At 35.5% G+C, this 24,496-nt stretch overlaps 1 protein-coding gene across 1 annotated transcript in view; it reads left to right on the forward strand.

Moving 5' to 3' along the window:
• CSGALNACT1 (chondroitin sulfate N-acetylgalactosaminyltransferase 1) overlaps positions 1 to 24,496 on the forward strand; it is a 111,721-nt gene that overhangs the window by 70,817 nt on the left and 16,408 nt on the right. The window contains exons 4-5 of the mRNA XM_051975643.1: positions 15,545 to 15,723; positions 16,784 to 16,878. Of these exons, the coding sequence (XP_051831603.1) occupies positions 15,545 to 15,723; positions 16,784 to 16,878 (274 nt within the window). The remainder of the gene's footprint in view (positions 1 to 15,544; positions 15,724 to 16,783; positions 16,879 to 24,496) is intronic.

A 24,496-nucleotide genomic window follows, 5' to 3' on the forward strand; every position in this document is an offset into this window, starting at 1 on the left:
ACTCATCAGACATAGTTTCAGATGCCTAGTCTGCTAATTGTATTGGTTTTAAATTGGTTAATTCACCTAAATTTTTGGTTTTGGACAATTTCCTTACTCATAGAATTAGGGTATTAGTACATATATATCTCTAAAGTTCCCCCTTGTTCAAAATCTATGACTTTATGATGGTCTTATCATATCTCTCCCATACTGTTGGAGAAGCTTTTTTTTTAAATCCAAGCATCAGATTTTATATTTATTTCAATGAAACTTCATCTTAACAGATTTAGCCCAATGTAATTTGTTAATATCTTTCTTCATTCTGGATGTTACTTATCCCTCCCATGTTTACGTCCTCAGCAAAATAGATAAACATACCACCTATGCCTTGATGTGAGTTATCTATAACAACTTTTTTTTTTTTTTAACATCTTTTGAGTCTACAAATCTGATAAATCTCTTCTTGTGGCACTTCACCCAGACTGTGAAAGAGAAACACAGTGTTATTCTTAATCAATCGGTTAAAAATGTTGGATTTACTATTATTTATGAGACATACTATGCCTTCCTCCCAAGCTACTTTAAGGACAGTTCTGATGTTCTGTTCTTCAAGAAGCTTTGCCTCATGCTTTCATTATGGCCCGTATCATGTTCTGTCTTGTACTAAGTCATCACTCTGCTTTTCTAATTCCTCCTAGTCTGTAAACTTAATGTAAAGAATGGATTGCTCGGACTTCCGGCCAAGATGGCGGAGAGGAAATACACTTCTGTGTAATCTCCGTGTTTTTCTCTCACTATTCATTTCATTTCATGCCTCTGAATTAATGCTCGACTGAAAAAAAACCATACAATTACTTACCAAGAGAAACCATCCTTGAGACTCGTCAAGAAAGGTCTGTTTTTGCGCGAGGGCGGGGACGGTATTTGGAAGCAGTCTGCGGGCAGCAGCGGCAACCAGAGCACAGATAGCAGCTCAGAACCGGGTGGAGCGGAGAGGGGGTAGGACGCGATCGCAGCCGTCTCTGCGGTGAGAGCTTTGCTATAGGAGCAAGTCAGCAGCCCAGCAGAGAAGCTAAAAACACCGGGGGTGAAGAATACAATCCCAAACAGCTGGAGTTTCTCGGGACCTGGCCACCCCTCCCCCACAGTGTCTTAGCCCGCTCGGATCTCAGAGCGCTCGGATCTCAGTGCGCAGGCGCCATAGCACAGTAGGACCTGTGCCTCACGAATACCCTGCCCCTCCCCCAAAGAAAGCAGCCTCCATTCAAGGGGTTTTTTTCCTTCTGTTTCTTTGATAGTTTGTCTTTGATAAATAGACAGAATGAGCAAGAAACTGAAAAAGAATTTAACCCTGGACAGCTTTTATACAGATAAAGAGCAGACTCCAAACCCTGAGGAGACTAAAAACAAACAGTCCCCAGGTGAATCCCTGAAGGAAGAGACCTTATGTCCCTCAGCACAGATGAATCTCATGGAGGAAATTAAAAACGCTCTCACAAGGGAGCTAGAAGAAAAATGGGAAAAGGAGAGGGAGGCTCTGCAAAAGGAGAGGGAGGCTTGGCAAAAGAGCCTGGAGAAGTCAGTTAAAGAGAGAGTGGATAAAGAAACCAAATCCTTGAAAAATAGGATTAGTGAACTGGAAACAGAAAACAGCTCTCTAAAAAACAAAATTGGCGAAATGGAAAAAAATTCCACAGAACAAAAGAACTCAATTGGACAATTAGAAAAAGATCTTAAAAAAGTGAGTGAAGAAAATACCTCACTGAAAATCAGGGTCGAACAATTGGAATTGAATGACTCGAGGAGACAAGAAGAATCAGTCAAGCAAATCCAAAAAAATCAAACAATGGAAAAGGATGTGAAATACCTTCTGGGGAAGACAACAGACCTGGAAAACAGATCCAGGAGAGACAACCTGAGAATCATCGGACTTCCAGAAAAGTATGATGAAAAAAAAAGCCTGAACACTATCTTCCAGGAAATTATCAAAGAGAACTGCCCAGAAGTCATAGAAACAGAAGGTAAAATAGACATTGAAAGAATTCATCGATCCCCTACTGAAAGGGATCCTAAAATCAAAACACCAAGGAATATAGTGGCCAAATGCCAGAACCCTCAGGCAAAGGAAAAAATACTGCAAGCGGCTAGAAAAACCCAATTCAAGTATCAAGGAGCCACAATAAGGATCACCCAGGATCTGGCAGCATCCACATTAAAGGATCGAAGGGCCTGGAATATGATATTCCGAAAGGCTAAGGAACTTGGTATGCAACCAAAAATAACTTACCCAGCGAGATTGAGCATCTTTTTCCAGGGAAGAAGATGGACATTCAACGAAATAAGAGAATTTCATCTATTTCTGATGAAAAAGCCAGAACTTAACAAAAAATTTGATCTACAAGCACAGAACTCAAGAGAAATCTAAAAAGGTAAAGATTAATCTTGGGAACTATATTTCGGCTGTAAAGATGTATAAAGAATACATGTATACCTTGTTCTAGAAACTAGTTGTGGAAAGGACATTGTACTAGAAAAAAGGGAAAGTGGGGGTACTACATTTCATGAAGAGGCAAAGAAAACCTAGTAAATCTGAGAGAAAGAATGGAGAGGAATGAAAATAGTGAGTATTTTACTGCTTTCAGAATTGGCAGTAAGAGAAGAATTTTAGACATATTCAATCTATGGTGAAACTTCTCCCACCTCATTGAAAAGTGAGAAGGGAAAAGTGAAAAAGGAAGGAATAAGCTAAGTGGAAGGGAATACGGTAACTGGGAGGGAAAGGGGTAAGTTGGGGGGGGGGAACTCTAAGGGGGGGGAGGGATACTGAAAAAGGGAGGGCTGTGAGAAGCAAGGGGAGCTCACAAGCTTAATACTGGGAAGGGGGGTAAGGGAGGGGGTAAGGGAGTAAGAAGGGAGAAAAGCATAAACCGGGGTTAACAAGATGGCAAGTAATACAGAATTGGTCATTTTAACCATAAATGTGAACGGGGTAAACTCCTCTATAAAGAGGAAGCGGTTAGCAGAATGGATTAAAAGCCAGAATCCTACAATATGTTGTATACAGGAAACACACCTGAAGCGGGGTGATACATGCAGGTTAAAGGTAAAAGGTTGGAGCAAAATCTACTATGCTTCAGGTGAAGCCAAAAAAGCAGGGGTAGCCATCCTGATCTCAGATCAAGCTAAAGCAAAAATTGATCTAATCAAAAGAGATAAGGAAGGGCACTATATCTTGCTAAAGGGTAGAATGAATAATGAAGAAGTATCTATATTAAATATATATGCACCAAGTAGTGTAGCATCTAAATTCCTAAAAGAGAAATTAAGAGAGCTGCAAGAAGAAATAGACAGTAAAACTATAATAGTGGGAGATCTCAACCTTGCACTCTCAGAATTAGATAAATCAAACCACAAAATAAATAAGAAAGAAGTCAAAGAGATAAATAGAATACTAGAAAAATTAGATATGATAGATCTCTGGAGAAAATGTAATGGGGACAGAAAGGAGTACACCTTCTTTTCAGCAGTTCATGGAACTTATACAAAAATTGATCATATATTAGGACATAAAAACCTCAAACTCAAATGCAGTAAGGCAGAAATAGTGAATGCATCCTTTTCAGACCATGATGCATTGAAAATTACATTCAATAAAAAGCCACAGGAAAGTAGACCAAAAAATAATTGGAAACTAAATAATCTCATACTAAAGAATGATTGGGTGAAACAGCAAATTATAGACATAATTAATAACTTCATCCAAGAAAATGATAATAATGAGACATCATACCAAAATGTATGGGATGCAGCCAAAGCGGTAATAAGGGGAAATCTCATATCTCTAGAGGCCTATTTGTATAAAATAGAGAAAGAGAAGGTCAATGAATTGGGCTTGCAACTAAAAATGCTAGAAAAGGAACAAATTAAAAACCCCCAATCAAACACTAAACTTGAAATTCAAAAAATAAAAGGAGAGATCAATAAAATTGAAAGTAAAAAAACTATTGAATTGATTAATAAAACTAAGAGTTGGTTCTATGAAAAAACCAACAAAATAGACAAACCCTTAGTAAATCTGATTAAAAAAAGGAAAGAGGAAAATCAAATTGTTAGTCTTAAAAATGAAAAGGGAGAACTCACCACTAACGAAGAGGAAATTAGAGCAATAATTAGGAGTTACTTTGCCCAACTTTACGCCAATAAATTCGACAACTTAAATGAAATAGAAGAATACCTCCAAAAATATAGCTTACCTAAACTAACAGAGGAAGAAGTAAATATCCTAAACACTCCTATCTCAGAAAAAGAAATAGAACAAACTATCAATCAACTCCCTAAGAAAAAAACCCCAGGACCAGATGGATTTACATCTGAATTCTATCAAACATTTAAAGATCAATTAACTCCAATGCTAAATAAACTATTTGAAGAAGTAGGGATTGAAGGAGTCCTACCAAACTCCTTTTATGACACAGATATGGTACTGATACCTAAACCAGGTAGGCTGAAAACAGAGAAAGAAAATTATAGACCAATCTCCCTAATGAATATTGATGCTAAAATCTTAAATAAAATATTAGCAAAAAGATTACAGAAAATCATCCCCAGGATAATACACTATGACCAAGTAGGATTTATACCAGGAATGCAGGGCTGGTTCAATATTAGGAAAACTATTAACATAATTGACTATATCAACAACCAACCAAACAAAAACCATATGATCATTTCAATAGATGCAGAAAAAGCATTTGATAAAATCCAACAGCCATTCCTAATAAAAACACTTGAGAGCATAGGAATAAAAGGACTTTTCCTTAAAATAGTTAGGAGCATATATTTTAAACCTTCAGTAAGCATCATATGCAATGGGGAAAAACTGGAACCTTTCCCGGTAAGATCTGGAGTGAAGCAAGGTTGCCCACTATCACCATTATTATTCAATATTGTATTAGAAACACTGGCCTCTGCAATAAGAGTCGAGAAAGAGATTAAAGGAATTAGAGTAGGCAATGAGGAAACCAAACTATCACTCTTTGCAGATGATATGATGGTATACCTAGAAAACCCCAGAGATTCTACTAAAAAGCTATTAGAAATAATTCATAATTTTAGCAAAGTAGCAGGATACAAAATAAATCCCCATAAATCCTCAGCATTCTTATACACCACCAACAAAATCCAAGAGCAAGAGATACAAAGAGAAATTCCATTCAAAATAACTGTTGATAGCATAAAATATTTGGGAATCTACCTACCAAAGGAAAGTCAGGAATTATATGAGCAAAATTACAAAAAAGTTTTCACACAAATAAAGTCAGACTTAAATAATTGGAAAAATATTAAGTGCTCTTGGATAGGCCGAGCAAATATAATAAAGATGACAATACTCCCTAAACTAATCTATTTATTTAGTGCTATACCAATCAGACTTCCAAGAAAATATTTTAATGATTTAGAAAAAATAACAACAAAATTCATATGGAACAATAAAAAGTCGAGAATCTCAAGGGAATTAATGAAAAAAAAATCAAATGAAGGTGGTCTAGCTGTACCTGATCTAAAATTATATTATAAAGCAGCAGTCACCAAAACCATCTGGTATTGGCTTAGAAATAGATTAGTTGATCAGTGGAAAAGGTTAGGTTCACAAGACAGAATAGTCAACTATAGCAATCTAGTGTTTGACAAACCCAAAGATTCTAAATTTTGGGATAAGATTTCATTATTTGATAAAAACTGCTGGGATAACTGGAAATTAGTATGGCAGAAATTAGGCAAGGACCCACACTTAACACCACATACCAAGATAAGATCAAAATGGGTCCATGACCTAGGCATAAAGAACGAGATTATAAATAAATTAGAGGAACATAGGATAGTTTATCTCTCAGACTTGTGGAGGAGAAAGAAATTTGTGACCAAAGATGAACTAGAGACCATTACCAATCACAAAATAGAAAATTTTGATTATATCAAATTAAAAAGCCTTTGTACAAACAGAACGAATGCAAACAAGATTAGTAGGGAAGTAACTAACTGGGAAAACATCTTTACAATTAAAGGTTCTGATAAAGGCCTCATTTCCAAAATATATAGAGAACTGACTCAAATTTATAAAAAATCAAGCCATTCTCCAATTGATAAATGGTCAAAGGATATGAACAGACAATTTTCAGATGAAGAAATTGAAACTATTACCACTCACATGAAAGAGTGTTCCAAATCACTATTGATCAGAGAAATGCAAATTAAGACAACTCTGAGATATCACTACACTCCTGTCAGATTGGCTAAGATGACAGGAAAAAACAATGATGAATGTTGGAGAGGATGCGGGAAAACGGGGACATTGATGCATTGTTGGTGGAGTTGTGAACGAATCCAGCCATTCTGGAGAGCGATCTGGAATTATGCCCAAAAAGTTATCAAACTGTGCATACCCTTTGATCCAACAGTGTTTCTATTGGGCTTATACCCCAAAGAGATACTAAAAAAGGGAAGGGGACCTGTATGTGCCAAAATGTTTGTAGCAGCCCTGTTTGTAGTAGCTAGAAACTGGAAAATGAATGGATGCCCATCAATTGGAGAATGGCTGGGTAAATTGTGGTATATGAATGTTATGGAATATTATTGCTCTGTAAGGAATGACCAGCAGGATGAATACAGAGAGGCTTGGAGAGACCTACATGGACTGATGCTAAGTGAGATGAGCAGAACCAGGAGATCATTATACACTTCGACAACGATATTGTATGAGGATGTATTCTGATGGAAGTGGATTTCTCTGACAAAGAGACTTAACTGAGTTTCATTGGAGAAATGATGGACAGAAACAGCTACACCCAAAGAAGGAATACTGGGAAATGAATGTGAACTATTTGCATTTTTGATTTTCTTCCCGAGTTATTTTTACCTTCTGAATCCAATTCTCCCTGTGCAACATGAGAACTGTTTGGTTCTGCAAATATGTATTGTATCTAGGATATACTGCAACATGTTTAGCATATATAGGACTGCTTGCCATCCTGGGGGGGGGGAGGAGGGAGGGAGGGGGAAAAAACGAAACATAAGTGATTGCAAGGGATAATGTCGTGTAGAAATTATCCTGGCATGGATTCTGTCAATGCGAAGTTATTATTAAATAAAATAAAATTTATTATAAAAAAAAAAAAAAAAAAAGAATGGATTGCTCATTTGTATTTCTCCCTTAACTTTCTGGATCTCTCCACTCCAAAAACCCTGCTATCTGCTACTTTGCAGAGTGCATTGTATATAGTCAGTGTTCAATAAGGTTGTTTCTTTTTTAAAATAATAAGTAAAGCTTAATACTGCCATTCATCACTAATCTTTATGTCTGAACATACAATAAGTTTTGAATCCACCAATTGTACTACTATCTAGCTGTATCTATCTTGTCCATGTGGTTTATTTCTTTTATCTCCCTTCTAACTAAGAAAAACATCATAAGTGAGCTTAATTTTCTTTCTCAGAGACATATTGGGATTAGGATGCTTCTATCTGTTATCTCTTTTCATACTAAAATCAATATCTCATAAACTCCAGTGTGGTTTATATGAGTGTAGTTATAAGGTCTGGATTTGAATTCTGCCTTTGCTACTTAGAACTTGTATGAACTTGGACAGAACTCCAAGACCTCAATTTCTGTATCTGCAAGCTAGATCTGCTGTAGATGACCTTGAAGACCCTATCCAGCTCTAAATCTCATTATCTTAACTAACACATGGGCCTGAAAATCAGACACTCTTTTTCAACAAATTCTAATGGCTCCTTTTTAGTTCTAGGATCAAATGTAATCTCCTTTATTTAGTACTTTAAAGCTCCTCACAACCTGTCTCTGAGTTTCAAGCCTTATTATACATACATTATTCCCCTTCTTGCTTTCCATCGTCCAGCCAAGCTGGTCTTTTTTATATTCCTTATCTGTGATGCTCCATTTCATCTTTATATTGTCTGTCCCTTATGTTTAGAATGGGGAACCTCCTTCATCCTCACTTAGAACCCCTAATTTCCTTCAGGACTAACCTCAGGCAACACTTTCTACATTAGACTTTTTCTCATCCCCTTTATTGCTAGAGTGATTTCCCCAGTCATTTTGTATCCATTTTATATATGTATGTATGTATGTATGTATGTATGTATGTATGTATCCTGTCTCTCCCTGCTACAGATAATCTCCTTGAGGGCAAAAACTCTTACTTTTGCATCCCCATTGACTAGACATATAGTGCCTGGCACATAGCATATACTAGTAAATACTTGTTGAATGATTGATTACTCCTGCACTGTGGGTCTCATCGGCACTTGCTTATGGAGATTGATTTGCTTGTTCCTGCCAAAAAAGAGAATAATCTTCCCAGTTTTCGTTCCTTTAAAAAATTTTTTTTCCAATCTATGACCACAGAGAGAATGAAAAGGTAGTAAGGGTGTTGAGCTTGAATGGTGAATTCTAATTAGTTAAAGCTTGTATTCCATCCTCTCGGATACCCTGTGTCCATTTGCTTTGTTTCTTGACAGGATAACAAGATGTATTTCTTTTCTAACTCGATTTTAGAAGCTGCTGTAGCTACACTAGCTCTGAGTGGAGCAGTCATGAATCTTCCATAGTTTCTCTCCCTTATCCTCAGTCCACTCACAAATACACTCTTGTCATCCAACCCTAAACCACTCCATGCCCTAACTTGTATGCTGTACCTATCATCCACATATATGTGTCTGCCTTTGCCTTGTTATATTATTAAACAAAAATAGGGGTGATAGTAAAAAAAAAATAAACAATAAAAAAACTTACTAAGTTCCCTGTTACTGTAGAGTTGGGCTAGAAACCCTGGGACCCTCAGGCATTAAGCAAAAATAATAATTGAACCCAGGAGTTAAAAAAGACCTCAGAAATCATCTCATCTAAACTGCAGTCCTGCAACAGCAATCTTTACCACAAATCTTTTCGAAATCTATGGATAGCTTGGATAGAAAAAAAAAAACAACACATCTTTATTTTCAACAACCTCTAACTGAAATTTGACATTTCTTTCTATTATTTAAAAACATGATTCTGAAAATTGAATCCATAGGTTTCTCCAGATTGTCAGAGGATCCATGAAGAAACAAACAAACAAAAAAAAAGGTTAAACACCCCTAACAGCTCTATACAAATTTTTTTAAAAAATATAAAACATTGATGGAAATAGCAAAATTGGGGAAGAAACTCCCACTTCTCCCCAGCTTCCCCCTTTTTCTTTTATCGCTAGAAAGAGGAGGAGGTGATGAGTTCAAGTTTTAGAAATACTGAATTTGTACTGACAAAACAAATGAGCTTCCAGGGCATCAAGCAAAGTGGAAATATCCTATAGGATGTGTGTGTGTGTGTGTGTGTGTGTGTGTGTGTGTGAAAGAGACAGAGAAAGACAGAGACAAACAGAGACAGAGAGACAGAGAAAGAGAGAGAGGAGAGAAAGAGGAGAGGGAGAGGAAGGAGAGGGAGAAAAGCATGGAAGGAGGGAGAGAGGGAGATAGTAGGACCTACTCTAAGGATCAGTTAATTTTTAAAAATTAAAAGTATTTTAGTATGAAACTTTTATGAAACTTTCCTATGAAACATACTGATAAGAACAACAGTAAGCCTTCAGCTCTTTTCTAATGAGTAGAGAAGGTGATATATTCCTGAATGAACACTGAGACTTAATCAGGTTTGCAATTTTTTGATGACCTACATACAATACTGTTAACTTCGTTTAGAATTTAAGGAGCCTTTATTAGATCTAAATGAAAATTAAGTCAAATCCTATTCTCCCTTCCTCCTGAAGAAGAAATATTAATTTTTTAATACCAGTATTTAAAACTGATAAGTGAACTGAAATTCTTCATAGATTTTCAATTCCTCCATAGGCAAAATTTAGCAATGATTCTTGTACCAGGCATTGTAAAGGTTTATGACAATGCCTTGTGTATAATATTGGCTCCTATCTAGGGTTAAAAGGAAAATGCTGCAGTTATTCAGGATAACTGTATTAAGTGCTATATTAATATATTAAAAACAGTTTCCTGATTTATGAGGATAAACCTTTACCAGAATAAACAAGATCCTTTGTCAATTTTATTCTTGTGTTAAGAAAATCAAGTCAATTAGCAAGATGAAGTCTTCTGAAACAATAGCTTTTAGAAAGTCATGTTTTTCCTAAAAAGGACTCCTTGCAATGGAAGCATCTCCATCCTCTAGATCTATTTCAGAAGAGAAGAGAATTAAAAATCAACATTCAAAAGAAGACAATTTGAAGGAATTTTCTTAGTCAATAAATTAAATGTGTATGAATATACCTGACAGAAACTTGGGGCTTTATATTCAAATTCATAGAAACAAACAATCTAACAAAGAAGATGATGCTCTTCTAATTCCCTGTAGTTTGCTCCATTAGTTATCAGTATAAATACTCTGAAGTTTTAAGAACTTCTTCCAAAATGTAATGTGGTACTTTTCCCAGCTCAGTTTTTCCCAGTGATATGTTTATGGTTGTTGTCTATTTCAGATCATCATATATTTGCTTTTAACCCATTTTTCATTTGGAGTATCTGATGGCTCTTCCCAAAAGACTGTGTGGATTTTTAATTGAATTGCATTTTGTGCTGGAAAAATAAGAAGTGACCAAGCAGAATGTTGCCAGTGGTGTGCTGATAAATGTTTAACAACCTGCTCTCCAAAAATGTACAACATACTTTTGTTTAATCTGATTTGTTGACATTTTCTTCATCACTTTATTAATTCTAGTCAATTAAAAGAATAATAAATCAAGCCTGATTTTTAGGATTTGTCGATTTTCAAGGTGTAAATGCTCACACTGAAAAATTTAACATTGTCTCCAGGTTGACCTAACTCCAACCCATCTCTTGGAGTCCAAGAAGACATGAGTTAAGATCTGGTCTATACATATTGATTTATGTGATCTTAAACAGATTACTTAATCTCTCACTACCTCAGGCAACTTGTTATAGTTATAAATTGCAGTAGTTGCCACTCTAAATCAGTAGAGCAAGTTTTCTTATGCCGATGAAGTCACAGGTATACAACTGCTATTGATACCATCATTATATTTACATTACCTGTTGTTATTGTTTAATTATTTTAGTCATTTCCAGCTTTATGGGATCGTATTTTGAGGTTTTCTTGGCAAAGATACTGCAGTGACTTACCATTTCCTTTTCTACCTCATTTTACTGATGAGGAAACTGAGGCAAAGAGAATTAAGTGATTTGCCCATGATGCACAGCTAGTACAATAGAGTCCAAGGCTAGATTTGAAATCATGAAGATGAGTCTCCTGATTCCAAATCTACTGCCCCACCTAATTGTATTGACTAATATATTGATTTAGTTTGACATTCTTGATTTTTAGTATCTTACAGAAATACATAATAGTCCCAAGTATAATGAGAATTCTAGAATAATTTTTATCCACATAGGAAAATGTTCTCTATTTGAAATATACTACCAACACAATCATGTTAGAATAACTAATACAATACATGCCATTTTTCAGAGAGACAGCTTAAGCAGGCCTTGTAATTCTAATGGACCTACCCTATTATCTCTGTTGAAGAGACCTGTGTATAGGTCACAAGACAAAGTGGGAATAGAAGTATCATATTGATCACTTGACGTAAATAGATGATATTAAATTATATGACTCTTTCACAAAATAATTAAATAGCTTCATACTCAACATGTCCAAAACAAAACTCATTCCCCCCAAACCCATACTTCTTTCAGACATCATTGCTTCTGTTGAAGGCACTTCCAGTCATTCACGTATAAATTTAAGGTCATCCTCTTTCTGTGGTACCTTCATGACATCTCCCATTTTAAATTCACACAGCCACCAATTAATTTTAGCCCCTCATCACCTCATCTGTGCCGTTGGTATAATTTCTTGTTTGGTCTCCTTACTTCAGCTTTTCTAGCTCCTGTCCATAAAATGATTTTCCTAAAATTCACTCATGTCATCTTGCCTTGTAAAATCTAGTGGCTCCCTGTTACCTCTAGGATCATATATAATGGCAAAGCCTTTGAAAATTTGGCCTTATCCAATCTTTCTGATATTATCGTATGTTGTTATTCCCCTTAACATGCACTATAGTCCAACCAAACTGATCTTCTTATTGTTCCTCATATCCAAGGCTCCATTTTTTATCTTTAGGCCTTGTGTTGGCTGTTCCTTCCCACCTTTTCTTCTTAAGATCCCATTCTTTGTTTAAGACTGAGCTTGAATTTCTGCTTAAGGCTTTTCCTGAATTTCACTTTCCTCCTGTTGCTATTGCCTTTCTTTAAAATTATTTTGTATTCATTTTTGACTTTATTTCAAATGAACATTGTGTTTTCCTTTGCTAGATTTTAAGTGTTTTGAGGGCAGAGGGCTAAAGTTTCATTTTGGATTTTGTGTCCCCACTGCCTAACTTAATGCCTAGAATATAAACGCATTAATTGACTGATTGCAGAAAATTTCTGTCAAGCAGTAATATTAAAATATAATTTGGATTCAATAATTATAAAATTGTTAATGTATATTCAGAAAAAATAGATACTAAAGGCTTTGCAATTGAATCTGAAAGTGTTAGAAGGTACAGTTGGTATAAAACATCCCTCCAAAACTCTGTGACACACTTTCCCACAAGTACATACAGAGGACAAGGAAAGTAGTCTCAAGCTTAGAGATCAAATGTGGCAAAGGTATAACTCGCAGCTCTCCTTTGTGAATTATTCATAAAGTACTCATAAAGGATTACTCAGAAGTACACTTATTTTTTGCTGTTGTTGAGACAATTGGAGTTAAGTGACTTGCCCAGGATGACACAGCTTGGAAGTGTTACCTGTCTGAGGCCAGATTTGAACTCAGGTCCTTCTGACTTCAGGACTGGTGCTCTATCCACTGCGCCACCAAGCTACCCCCTCCTTGTACAATTCTTAAATCATTCCATCCACATGGCATTGTCTATTCTGAAATCCTGATGCTGACAATATCACTAGGAACTACTGCCTTGCAGATGTTCTTAGGTCATTGATAAAAACTACAAATCCTCTGAGAAGGAAAAGTCTGGTCAGTGGAGAAGGAGGGGACAAGAAGACTAAGACCAAAGCACACTTTCCCCTACCCTGAAGTAGTTCTTTCTCAGAAATTGGCTGAAATAGTTCCACTTGGCTCACCATTGACTCAAATTCTATTTTTTCCAAATTGGTTCTCTGCTTTATTGCCAAGTTTCCTCAACCAATATGAATGTACTTCCTGTATAGCATTAATCCAGTTCATCTGAATTAATATTTCAGAGATATCTAAATTGATTATGGACTTTGTATGCTTAGTCTAAAGCCTTTGATTGATTGAGATGTGTTCTTACTAGGTTAAAATATGCATTGGGGTATGTCATTTTATCACTGTAAATAGGGCGTTATAATTAATCAACCAATTCAGTAGCCTCCCCTCTTTACCCCCCCCCCATTTTTAGGTTTATACCATAAGTATTGATTTATGAGTGTTCCTTCTTTCAAATGCACAGTACATATTTATACCACTTATTATATAGATATTTGCGTAAGTCATTTAAAACTTGCTGGATCTTAATTTCTTCATCCTTAAAATGAAGAATAAGATTGCATATTCTCTATAGTTTCTTCCACTTTTGACAGTTTATGTTTTAAGAATCTGTGTTTTATCATGTGGTTTCAAATTATTTAACCTCTGAATTATTTTTTTTAACTTGTAGTGTTTTTTATATTTTATCTTACAAATTAGACAGACTTTGGTTTCCTTTAGGAAAGGAGACCTGTGTCTTAAAACAAACTTTGTTTCCCTTAATCATTTCTCGCCTGCTTACCTATCTATACCATTGAACACAGTGTCTAACACCCAAGAAGCATTCTTGTTTTGTTTTTGTTTCTCTGAGCTCCTGCCTAAGTTCTACTACATTTTAGAAAACTATCCAATCAGTGATTTGGAGCAAGTATGGGAAGATGTGCGTATGGCTGACAGAAGGGTGGTGGAAAGAATATTTAAGAACAATATTTATTGTCTGACATTTGTCATGGGAAATCCTTGCTGTTTAAGACTAGTGCTATTGAAAGTATCCTAAGAGGAAGATGACAGGAAAAAATAATGATGAATGTTGGAGGGGATGCGGGAAAACGGGGACACTGATGCATTGTTGGTGGAGTTGTGAACGAATCCAGCCATTCTGGAGAGCAATCTGGAATTATGCCCCAAAAGTTATCAAACTGTGCATACCCTTTGATCCAGCAGTGTTTCTATTGGGCTTATACCCCAAAGAAATACTAAAGAAGGGAAAGGGACCTGTATGTGCCAAAATGTTTGTAGCAGCCCTGTTTGTAGTGGCTAGAAACCGGAAAATGAATGGATGCCCATCAATTGGAGAATGGCTGGGTAAATTGTGGTATATGAATGTTATGGAATATTATTGCTCTGTAAGGAATGACCAGCAGGATGAATACAGAGAGGCTTGGAGAGACCTACATGGACTGATGCTAAGTGAGATGAGCAGAACCAGGAGATCATTATACACTTCGACAACGATATTGTATGAGGATGTATTCTGATGGAAGTGGATTTCTCTGACAAAGAGACTTAACTGAGTTTCATTGGATAAATGATGGACAGAAACAGCTACACCCAAAGAAGGAACACTGGGAAACGAATGTGAACTATTTGATTTTTGATTTTCTTCCCGAGTTATTTTTACCTTCTGAATCCAATTCTCCCTGTGCAGCGGGAGAACTGTTCGGTTCTGCAAATATGTATTGTATCTAGGATATACTGCAACATATTTAACATATATAGGACTGCTTGCCATCTTGGGGGGGGGAGGGAGGGAGGGGAAAAAAACGAAACATAAGTGATTGCAAGGGATAATGTTGTGTAAAAATTATCCTGGCATGGATTCTGTCAATGCAAAGTTATTATTAAATAAAATTAAATTTAAAAAAAAAAAAGAAAATAAACTGTTCATATTTTTGACCACTAAAAAAAAAAAAAAAGAAAAAAGAAAGTATCCTAAGAGGGGGAATTTGGAGGATAGACAGTAACTTTGTATTTGCACTTGGGGTCCTCTTGATGTGATTATGTTGCTTTTGGGTATGTGAGGTTGCTGATGATCGATACCACAAGGTACATTGCCTTAATCTCTCCAAAAATAATATTGGTTCAGGAATGTCAACATGACACGGACAGTGCAGGACAAATGCCAGAATAATAAGAAATAAATAGACATATAAAATAAACTGGACATAATACTTTTAAATCAAGAGAACATTTTAGTGAGTTAGCAGTCATTCCAGAGATGCCTGGATTGACTTAGGGCTCCCAGACTTAATAAGGAAACATAACATTAAGTTCCAGTAGATTATCACCTGAATGACATTATTCCCTTGCCATCTCCACAAGACACACAAAAATCCCTTTTTCTAAAAGTTTACTGTTCACTCAGGAAATTTGGCAATTGGATGGAGTTTTTTCATTCTCAAGTTATTTTGTGTGTTCATACAGGGCTGCCAACTTCAGAAATTTTACATTTATCCAGCTGAGTGGTGAGTTCTCAAGAGGCAAGGGGCTCGATGTTGGTGCCCGAGTTTGGAAAGGAAGCAACGTTCTTCTCTTTTTCTGTGATGTCGATATCTACTTTACCTCGGAATTCCTCAACACATGTAGACTGAACACACAGCCAGGTATGGCTTCCCCCAAAGTCTTGTCCTCTTGAAGCAGAGATTCTATGCTTTTATGTGGTTATGAGCCTGTAGGAACCATCCTACACACCGTATATGAGGTCCCCAGACCCTTTTAGTGACACATGTGGCATAGAATTGAGGGACTTGTGCTACAATGATGAAACGTAGCCTTTAATGAGTGCCTTTGTCCTTATGACAATAGGGGCAGTGGAAAATGACAAAGACAATATAATAATAATAATTAACATTTATATAGCATTTCCTATGTACCAGGGACTGTGCTAAGTATTTTAAAATTATCCCATTTTATCATTACAACAATCCTGGAAGATAAGTACTATTATTATTCCCATTTTACAGATGAGGCAAACAGAGATTAAGCGCCTTGCCCGGGATCACAAAGCTAGTAAGTGTCTAAAGCTGAATTTGAATTCAGGTCTTCCTGAACTCTACGTTCAGCACCATCTAGTTGGCCACTAGGTAACAAAGGCTTCTCAATCCTAGACCTCTCTAATGAATCTAAACACATAAAACCCCCTTCTAATAGTACTAAAAATTCATTTTCTTTATATTTTTGTCTTCAGGTCATGTTTCAAGGAAATTGTTACTCTACATGGATCAGATCCTTTAAAACTAAACTGAAAACAAATTTCTTGAAATAATTTGTCCCTTACCAAAAAAAAAGTACAATGGATTGATTACTAAGCTTAACAAAACTAGCCCTGAGATCTGAGAGTCCCTAAATGCTTGGCAGAAAAGGAAAAAATTACCCATGGGGTGATTATTGCTTCTTTTAATCCTACTGAATGGGTCGCACTTTCAGCTCATTGGCTAGTCTTTGACAATGCCCAGCTTCCCACCATTACAGGTCCAAGGTACCAATAAAGCCAATTACTTCCTCACCCCAGAGCCTGAGTCCTTTTAGGCTGAGCCACCTGTGCTGCCAGAAGTAACAGGGGAGCTGAGCTCAGTTTTATGCCTGGGTCTTGGACTGGCCCTATCACCTAATGCACAAGACCTGCATGGGAAATTAAGAAAATGTTTGTTTTCTGATTTGTAGGGAAAAAGGTGTTCTATCCAGTCCTTTTCAGCCAGTATAATCCTGGAATAATATATGGTCATCATGATTCAGTTCCACCCTTAGAGCAACAACTGGTGAGTAATTCATCCTTTGAAGTATATATGTAACAGTCCATTCATTTGAAGAACCATTTAGATTCATGGGATACTTGACTCTGCAAATTGGTTGACTTGCTTCCTTTTCTCAGTTTTTATTGACTCAAATGTCTTTGTTTCTACATCTAAAGGGTTTGCTTGTTCAAAGTGCTTATGGAACTTGAAGGAAAAGAATAATTAAAAACTGTCCCCCAAACCCTTACATGTATTCAGGACATCTTCCTTCATAAAACCATGTGTTTTTATTCTCTTTTAATTTTCTTATCTGTTAAATAGGGATAACAATGTTTGTATTCCCTACTGCTCAGAATTGAGCTCTATAAATTGGGAAGAGCTGAACAACTAACATTAGTACCATTATTATCAGGGAAGGAATTCTTGGAGGAGATGAATTTTGAAGGATACGTTATATATAGATTAGCAATCCCTTGCCAGGTATGTTGGTACATCCCTGCCATTGCTATTATGAGGGAGGCTCAGGCTGACGGCTCTCTTGGGCTGATTGCTGAGCTGCAATCTGCTGAGCTGGTGGAGAGTCTGCACTAAATCCTTTATTAATATGATGAGCTCTCAGAAGTGGGGGAAGTGTGATTAGCAGCTGTTCTTTTCTACATTATATTTATCATATGGTATTATATATTTATCTATGTGTCATATCCCCTATGCCAAACTTAGGTCAGAGACTGAGTTTTGTTGTTCTTCTGTCATTTCAGTTCGGTTTGACTCTTCATGACCCCATTTGAGGTTTTCTTGGCAAAATTACTGGAGTGTTTTGACATTTACTTTCCCAGCTCATTTTCAGATAAGGAAACTGAGGCAAACAGGGTTAAGTGACTTGCTTAGGGTCACACAGCTAGAAAGTGACTGAAGGCAGAATTTGCACTCACAAAGATGAACTCGGGCTTGCCTACTCTATCCTGTGCCACCTTGCTGCCCAATATAATTAGGTGTATTCAGAACTAAATGAATAGACTGAGCGGCCATAAATCTCTTTATCTCTGCCAGCACTCAGCTCGGTGCTTTATACATAGTAAATTCTTTCATAAGGGGTTGAATGAATGAATTATGATCATTTGTTTTAACTAAAGTCTCCTTAATTTACTTCTATTTTGATATCTGTCTATATAAGCTAAAATACATTATTTTCCTAAGAGTGTATGTATATGTGTGTGCATGTGAACATTTGAATCTCATAGGTTTTGTGTTTCTTAGCAAAAAATTAGGCCCCATGACTGTTATAATCATGTTCTAATGCATAAAGTCTTAAGCTAAAAATGATTACGTTTCCCAATAGTTTTACAAATAGGACTCAAATGAATAAATATGTATGTTCCTTAGACCAGTATGATAAGAGAAAAACTTCCCATAACTGGCAGGGAAGAGCAACCAGAAAATCCATGAGTTTTTGTACTTTATTAAGATAAGTTTAAAAGTGTTTGCTTAATCAATAAATTTTGCAGAATTACAGACCTTTAGAAATGACAAATAGGTGCTTCACAAGCATTTTAGCCACTGTCAACATCTTCCTCTGATACCTCATTATGGCACAGAGCTTTTAAAAACATTTAAATTTTTTTCCAATTACATATAAAAAAATTTTAACCTTTCTTCCTTTATTTATTTGTAATTTTGAATTCCAAATTCTCTCCCATTGTTCTTTCCTTCCCCCTTATTGAGAAGGCAAGCAATATGATATAGGTTATAAATATGTAATCATGCAAAATATTTCCATAATTGTGTTGTGAAAGAAAACACAATAGGGGCAGCTAGGTGGCGCAGTGGATAGAATACCAGTCTTGAAGTCAGCAGGACCTGAGTTCAAATGTGACCTCAGACACTTCATACTTCCTAGCTGTGTGATCCTGGGCAAGTCACTTAGCCCCAATTACCTCAGCCAAAACAAACAAACAAACAACAGCAACAACAACAACAACAACAACAAAAAAAAAAAAAACAGTAAATATTTTTAAGTTAAAAAACAGCAAAATTCTTTCTGCTTTAAACTCCATCTTTCTCTGGAGGGAGATAGCATTTTTCATCGTAGGTTCCTCAGCTTTGTCTTGATCATTATATAATTGAGAATAGCTAAATCATTCAGAATTGATAAATGTACAATATTGCTATTGCTGTGTACAGTGTTCTGGTTCTACTCTCTTTACCTTTCATCAGTTCCTATAAGTCTTTTTAGGAAGCATTCTGCTTGTCATCTCTCTCTCTCTCTCTCTCTCTCTCTCTCTCTCTCTCTCTCTCTCTCTGTCTCTCTGTCTCTCTCTGTCTCTCTCTGTCTCTCTCTGTCTCTCTCTCTTTCTCTCTCTCTCTCTCTCTCTTTCTCTCTCTCTCTCTCTCTCTTTCTCTCTCTCTCTCTCTTTTTCTTTCCCTCTCCCTCCCTATCTCCTTTTCTTCCTTCCTTCCTTCCTTCCTTCCTTCCTTCCTTCCTTCCTTCCTTCCTTCCTTCCTTCCTTCCTTCCTTCCTTCCTTCCTTCCTTCCTTTCTTTCTTCCTTCCTTCCTTCCTTCCACAGGTGGGGTTAAATGACTTGTCCAAGGTCACACAGCTGGTATTGAGTGTCTGAAACTGGATTTGAACTGAAGTCCTCCTGTACCATCTAATTGCCTCCTGCTTGTCATTTCTTATAACGCAATAGTATTGCATCATAGCTATATACCACAATTTGTTCAACCATTTCCCAGCTGATGAGCATCCCCTTAATTTCCAATTATTTGCATGGCATGGCATATTAAAAAGTTATGCTAAGTAAGAAATAATCCCACAAAACTTTTTGGGTATAAGAGCAGTCATAGAGAATAAGCATTTATTAATCACCTAGTTTGTACTAAGCAGTGTATAAAGTACTTTACAAATATTATCTCATTTGATCCTCACAAAAACCTGCGAGGTAGGTGCTATTATTGTCTCATTTTTATCGTTGAGGAAACTACAGCAGGTAGTCATTAAGTAACACAGCTACTAAGTATCTAAGATCTCATTTGAACTCAGGGCTTCTTAGCTCTGGGCCCAGTATTCTCTCTACTGCACCATCTAGTGGCCGCCAGTCATAGATAGTGTCCTTGTTATCTGAGGAACAAGCTCAGTATCTCATCACCTGGTCAGTTAAAGGTTGAAGAAGTTTCTGGTCACAGCATCTCAAGAAGATTCTTGTGAGCTGTAAAAGGTCTGCACTCTGCTTTAGTGGACGGAATGCTCACATCAATAAAATCAAGATCAAATTTAGCCAAATCCAGGCAACTATTTCATATGGAAGCACCCCTGATCCTAGAAATAGTCTTGACTTAAAATAATATTTCACCTTTGAAATTTAATTTAAAATATCAGCATAATTAATAGGGTTACTAATTTCCCCCCACATACTGGTCTTAGATGTCATTCAGTTATATTTATACATACAGGCGAATGTTGTTAAAATTAATTATCTGCAATAGAAAAAATCTGAGAGAATTTCAAGTAATGATTTAATAGTAGCAGTTGATGGTAATTAGTGACAAAAGAGTGATTGCAGAGCTTATTTTTGTAACAGAAATGAAGCAGGAGATTTACAGGTTTAGGGAACTTATAGTATAAAAAGAACAAGAAATAGGTCAATTTGCAAAAATTTGGTTCCTGGCGTATTGGGGGTCATAATGGGGAATTTTTAGGGTAGGACAGCTATTAAATCTGATATTCTATTGGATTAGGGCCTGTGTCTATCAATCTTTCTGTCACAGTGAGATTGCTTTAGGAATCTCTGCTCTGTAATTATGACATTTTGCAATTAAAAAGATTATTTTAGACTTGTTTGAACTTAATTTCAGGGAGTTCAGCAAAAGGATAACTAAGACTGAGAAGTAGCAACTTGTGGTTTATAGTGGGTAAGTTAGCAGTTATCCCCCATCTTCTACCTGCCAGAAGATTACAATGCTCGATTTATATTTAATCTTTAGATCAAGCAAGAAAAAAAGTGTGTATGTGGGTACTTCTTCACTAAGACTAGAAAGTGGAACTTAATCTTTAGTCAGCTTTTACTTCTCCAGCTGCTAGAAAGGAGAATTTAGCCTTTTTAAAAAGTCTTATAATTCTATGATTATTTTATTCCTATAAAGATATGTTTTACCAGATGATAAATGAGAAACTCTTATCAGTTTATCTATAGGTAGACTGTAGATCTATAATTAGACTATAGGTAGACTAATTTATAGATAATCTAGATTTAAGAGAATATCTATGTTGATTTTGGCTGATCTGTCAAGGTAAACTTTTCCTAAAGAAAGGAGCTTAAGCCTACAATCAAACTGTGGCTGCTGTTGGTCATAGGCTGAGGATTTTTAATGGTGGCAAATAATAGAGTACAGTATCGCAGGCACAAGAAAAAGTAATAATTTGCTTTAAAAAAACCCTCAAATAACTATTTCCTTCACCATAGAACAGATCAAAAGTTGAATAGTAATGGTAATAATGAACAACCTTGTTTCTTTCACCCCTGATCTCATTGGTAATGTGTAATTCCCATTAGATATGATGCTTTCTGGTGATTTTAGATAGGTGCTACTTATCATTTTAAGGAAAACTCCATTTATTCCTAAGCTCTAGTGTTTTTAAAAATAGGAATAGGGTATTTTTTCAAAAGTTTACAAGCATATGATCTACCCAGATACTTTTCTTTTTCCTTTATCCTTAGTATGTCTTTGGGATGGTCACAGAATGGAGCTAAAGCTTAGTCTTTCTTCTTTTGTTAGTGAAGCTCAAAATAACAACAGTAGCTAAGATTTATATAGCACTTTATAAATATTACCTCATTTTATCCTTATAACAACCCTGGGAGGTGGGTATTATTATTATCTTTCTTTTACAGATGAGGAAATTGTGAGACACAAATTAGGTGACTTGTCCAGGATTAAAAAAAAAGAAGAAGCAGATTCCAGATCCAATACCTTATTTGTTGCACCAACTCACTGCCTCAGAGTGGGCTATTTATACAGAATCAGAATTGGTCTTGGTATGATTGAGCCCAAAGGACAAAGCTAGGAGAATGTGTGAAAAGATGCAAAGAAAAGGATTTAGCCTCAGTATAAAGAAGAACTTTCTAATGACTGGAGTCAAGCTTTGTTTGACTATCACCAGTAGTAATTATAGAGATGATTAGACTAGATAGACTTCTAGGTCCCTTTTTACATGGAAGTTTTGCAATTCAGTGATATTTCTTTATACTTGTAATCCCAAGATGTCCCCTATATTTCAATGTCCATGTCATATAGATCATATTAGTCTTTTAAAATAGATATAGATATATAAAGAAAAAAAAATAGATGATAGAGAGGTAGAGATGGATGGAAAGAAATAATTGATAAGAGATGGATAGTTAGATAAGTAAATGAGGATAGAGAGACAAACAGGCAGATACATTGAAAGTTAGATACATAAAGTAAAATGAGCAGAACCAGGAGATCATTATACAAGGCAACAATAAAATTATACGATAATTCTGATGGACATGGCTCTCTTCAACAATGAGATGATTTAAACCAGTTTCAACTGTTCAGTAATGAGGAGAGCCATCTATACCCAGAGAGAGAACTGTGGGAATTGAATGTGGTTCACAATGTAGCATTTTCCCTCTTTTCATTGTTGCTTGCTTGCATTTTATTCTGCTTCTTTTTTTTTTAATGGTTTGATTTGATTTTTCTTGTGCAGCATGATAATTGTATAAATATGTATGCATATATTGGATTTAACATATATTTCTACCACGTTTAACATATATTGGACTACTTGCCATCTAGGGGAGGGCATGGGGAAAAGGAGGGAAAATTGGAACACAAGATTTTGCATTGGCTAATGTTAAAGAATTGTCTACACATATGTTTTGAAAAATAAAAAGCTTTAATAAAAAATTAAAAAGAGAAGAGAATATAAATTGCTTGAGGATAGGGACTGCCTTTATTTCTATTTGTATTTTTATTACCATCCTTATTAGAGTGCTTAACACATAGTAAGCATTTTACAAACACTTTTTGATTTGAAAAAAAAAAATGAATCTCAGTTGAGAAAAAAATTCTCCCTGTTATCAAAAATATACAGAAAAAGAGAAAAAGAAAGAAAAATTACTATCAAATAGAATGTAAGTTGCTTGAGGCCTGGGACTATTTTATTTATGTTTTATAAACCAATGCTTTGCATATAGTAGTTCACATTTTCCTGGGTTTTGAGCTCATAAATTTTGTAAGGTATAAAATGCCTCACAGTCAGGAAGATCTGAGTTCATTTGCCTTCTCTAACACTGAGAAAAACCCTTCATCTCTTAGTAATAAAGTCTATAAATACAGAGTAAGGGCAGAAATTCCTAAGTCAATGAAATCATAGGTTTAATTTTTTTAATGGCAGAAATGTATAAAAGATAAGGAAAAACCTTTAGAATGTTTGTCTTATGGTATTCCAAAGTTTGGGTCTCCCAGCTCTACAGTCTAAAACCTGAAATGACAAGTAACAAAGCAGAGGGGGAGAAATTAGTTTATCCTACAAAATTTCCTGAAACTGTAAATATTGAGTAAGATTTTTAATAAAAATCAATGAGAAATATAATTAATCAAAAATTATTACTTAAGTGCTTACTATGTTCCAAATACTTTACTAGGTCTTGGAATACAAATAATCAAAAAATAAAACATCAAATAATAAATCAAATCAAATAATGAAAAGAAAGTTAGATAAAGTATAGGAATGGATTGAAAGATAAATGATTGCTAGAGATGGATAGATAAATACACATAGTTAGATAGATAGATAGATAGATAGGTAGATAGATAGAATACACATAGTTAAATCCAAAAAGGTATTATTGAATTATCCTGGTACAGAAATATTTAATCATGAAAGGTTGTTTAAAACACAACTTTCCAATTTAGTTGACTTTTTATTTATTAGAATATCATTCAACTAATGCTACTGGATTATGTCAATCAAAGTTCTGGGAAAGGCAATGCAGAGCAAGATTTTGGGTTAGCATAAAGGCCCCTGCTTTTATTTATCAGTTGTTCTCTTAAAAAACAAACAAAACTTTAAAAAATTAACAACCATTTATTTTCTCTTTTCATTTCCCTCCCCATCCAAAAAAAAAAAAAAAACAAAGAAAAGCAATATATCTGAAACATGTTTGCATATTTGAGCAAAACAAATTTCTACATTGGTGATATTCAAAAACATATGTATCATTCACCAACTTGTATATGTGATCTCTTTGTGAGGAAGTGAGTAGTTCACTGGAACCATATAATTGGTTCCTTCATTGATCAGAATTCTCAAATCCTTCAAATTTATTTATTGTCTTCATTGTGTAAATTTTTATCAAAGTTCTGAGTCATTTTAAACAAATTGTTCTAGGTTCCTTTGAAACTCTTTTTATATATAATCTCCTATAACACAATAGTATTCCACTGCATTCATAGACCAAAATTTATTCACCCATTCTCCAAATGATGGTTTCCATCTGTTTGGTTCAAGAAAAGGTGCTGTTAGAAATATTTTTGTGTATTTGGTTCCATTTGTTCTCTGAATCTTAGTTTCCTTATCTATGAAAATGAGAGTTGAACTCAGAGGTCTTTCCAACT

The sequence above is a fragment of the Antechinus flavipes genome, chromosome 2 (assembly GCF_016432865.1).
Source record: "Antechinus flavipes isolate AdamAnt ecotype Samford, QLD, Australia chromosome 2, AdamAnt_v2, whole genome shotgun sequence".
Taxonomy (NCBI): domain Eukaryota; kingdom Metazoa; phylum Chordata; class Mammalia; order Dasyuromorphia; family Dasyuridae; genus Antechinus; species Antechinus flavipes.